This window comes from Phalaenopsis equestris, unplaced genomic scaffold, assembly GCF_001263595.1.
Source record: "Phalaenopsis equestris unplaced genomic scaffold, ASM126359v1 Scaffold223588, whole genome shotgun sequence".
Lineage (NCBI taxonomy): Eukaryota > Viridiplantae > Streptophyta > Magnoliopsida > Asparagales > Orchidaceae > Phalaenopsis > Phalaenopsis equestris.
In genome coordinates this window covers 1-1,225 of record NW_018241703.1, presented here as the reverse complement: position 1 = coordinate 1,225, position 1,225 = coordinate 1, and the positions used below count along the sequence as shown (strand labels likewise).

General features: G+C 35.5%; 1 protein-coding gene across 1 annotated transcript; it reads left to right on the top strand.

Moving 5' to 3' along the window:
- Window positions 1–14: 14 nt before the first annotated feature.
- Window positions 15–714, top strand: LOC110037697 (DDB1- and CUL4-associated factor 8-like; the record flags this gene model as incomplete). Its single annotated transcript, XM_020742402.1, has 1 exon — window positions 15–714. A coding segment is annotated over exon 1 (615 nt), but the record flags the coding sequence as incomplete, so codon positions are not given.
- Between the last annotated feature and the right edge of the window lie 511 nt (window positions 715–1,225).

The window sequence follows — 1,225 nt, the reverse complement described above, 5'->3', positions numbered from 1 at the left end:
TGTTGCTCTTCTTGATTTTTCATTTCATAGTTTGATTTGAGAATACCGACTGCGACAAAGCTCTTCAAATGTAAAACCTTGAAAGAAAAGCGGAGTTATATGCCAATTGTTCACTTAAATTCTATTGCAATTGATCCGAGGAACCCGTATCGTTTCGCTGTTGCAGGATCGGATGTGTATGCCAGGGTCTATGACATTCGCATGTGCAGGCGGGACGGGAAACCATGTGGCAAACCGGCCGATTGCTTTGTTCCTTTGCATTTGATTGGTGATAACCATTTTGAGATAACGGGGTTGGCTTTCTCAGATCAAAGTGAGCTTTTGGCCTCATACAATTTGGATGTGATTTATCTTTTCTTGAAGGACCAAGGATTGGGTCCTAATCCATATTCAATATACTCAAACTCAACTATGACTAATGGGCATACAATGCAAACTTATAAAGGGCATATAAATTGTAAGACAATAAAGGGAGTGAACTTCTTTGGTCCAAATTGTGAGTATGTTACTAGTGGATCTGACTGCGGTCGTCTATTTATCTGGAGGAAGAAAGGAGGGGAGCTACTGCGTGTGATGAAAGGAGACAAGCATGTTGTAAATTGTATTGAATCTCACCCATACACCACCATGCTTGCTAGTTGTGGGATCAAAAAGAGCATAAAGATATGGCTGCCGAATGCTGTGGAACAAGCTGCGCCGATAGATTTTTATGAGGTTTGCACGTGCTCTTGCTCGATTCAATTTTGTATCTCTTATTATTCGATCAGCATTTGTTTTTCTTAGGGGTAGTTTGGGGTCACTTTTGATATTTTTTCTTATTTTTTATTTTGTTTTGTCTATGTTTTGATTTAAAATAAAACATACTTGACGTGATATAACATGTTCAGTTGTTTTTAAAAACATTCAAAATAATTTTTAGATGTTTTGAGTGTTTTTGAAATCATGCCAATTTATTTTTTAAATAAAACATGATAAAACATAAAAAACAGACAAAAATGCATTAAAAAATACAAGTGATCCCAAACAAGCCATTGAGGGTTGTTTGGTTGCAAGATTTAGCTATGATGTAAGCTAAATCTTCCCAAGCAATGAATCTCTATTGTCCCTTGATTTTGATTCTCGAATGAAGCCATCATGACCTTTCTTATTCTTATTGTAAGACTAACATAATTTTATATTTAATGTCATGCATCATTTACCCGAATCTAATTTATTTTATTCTTAT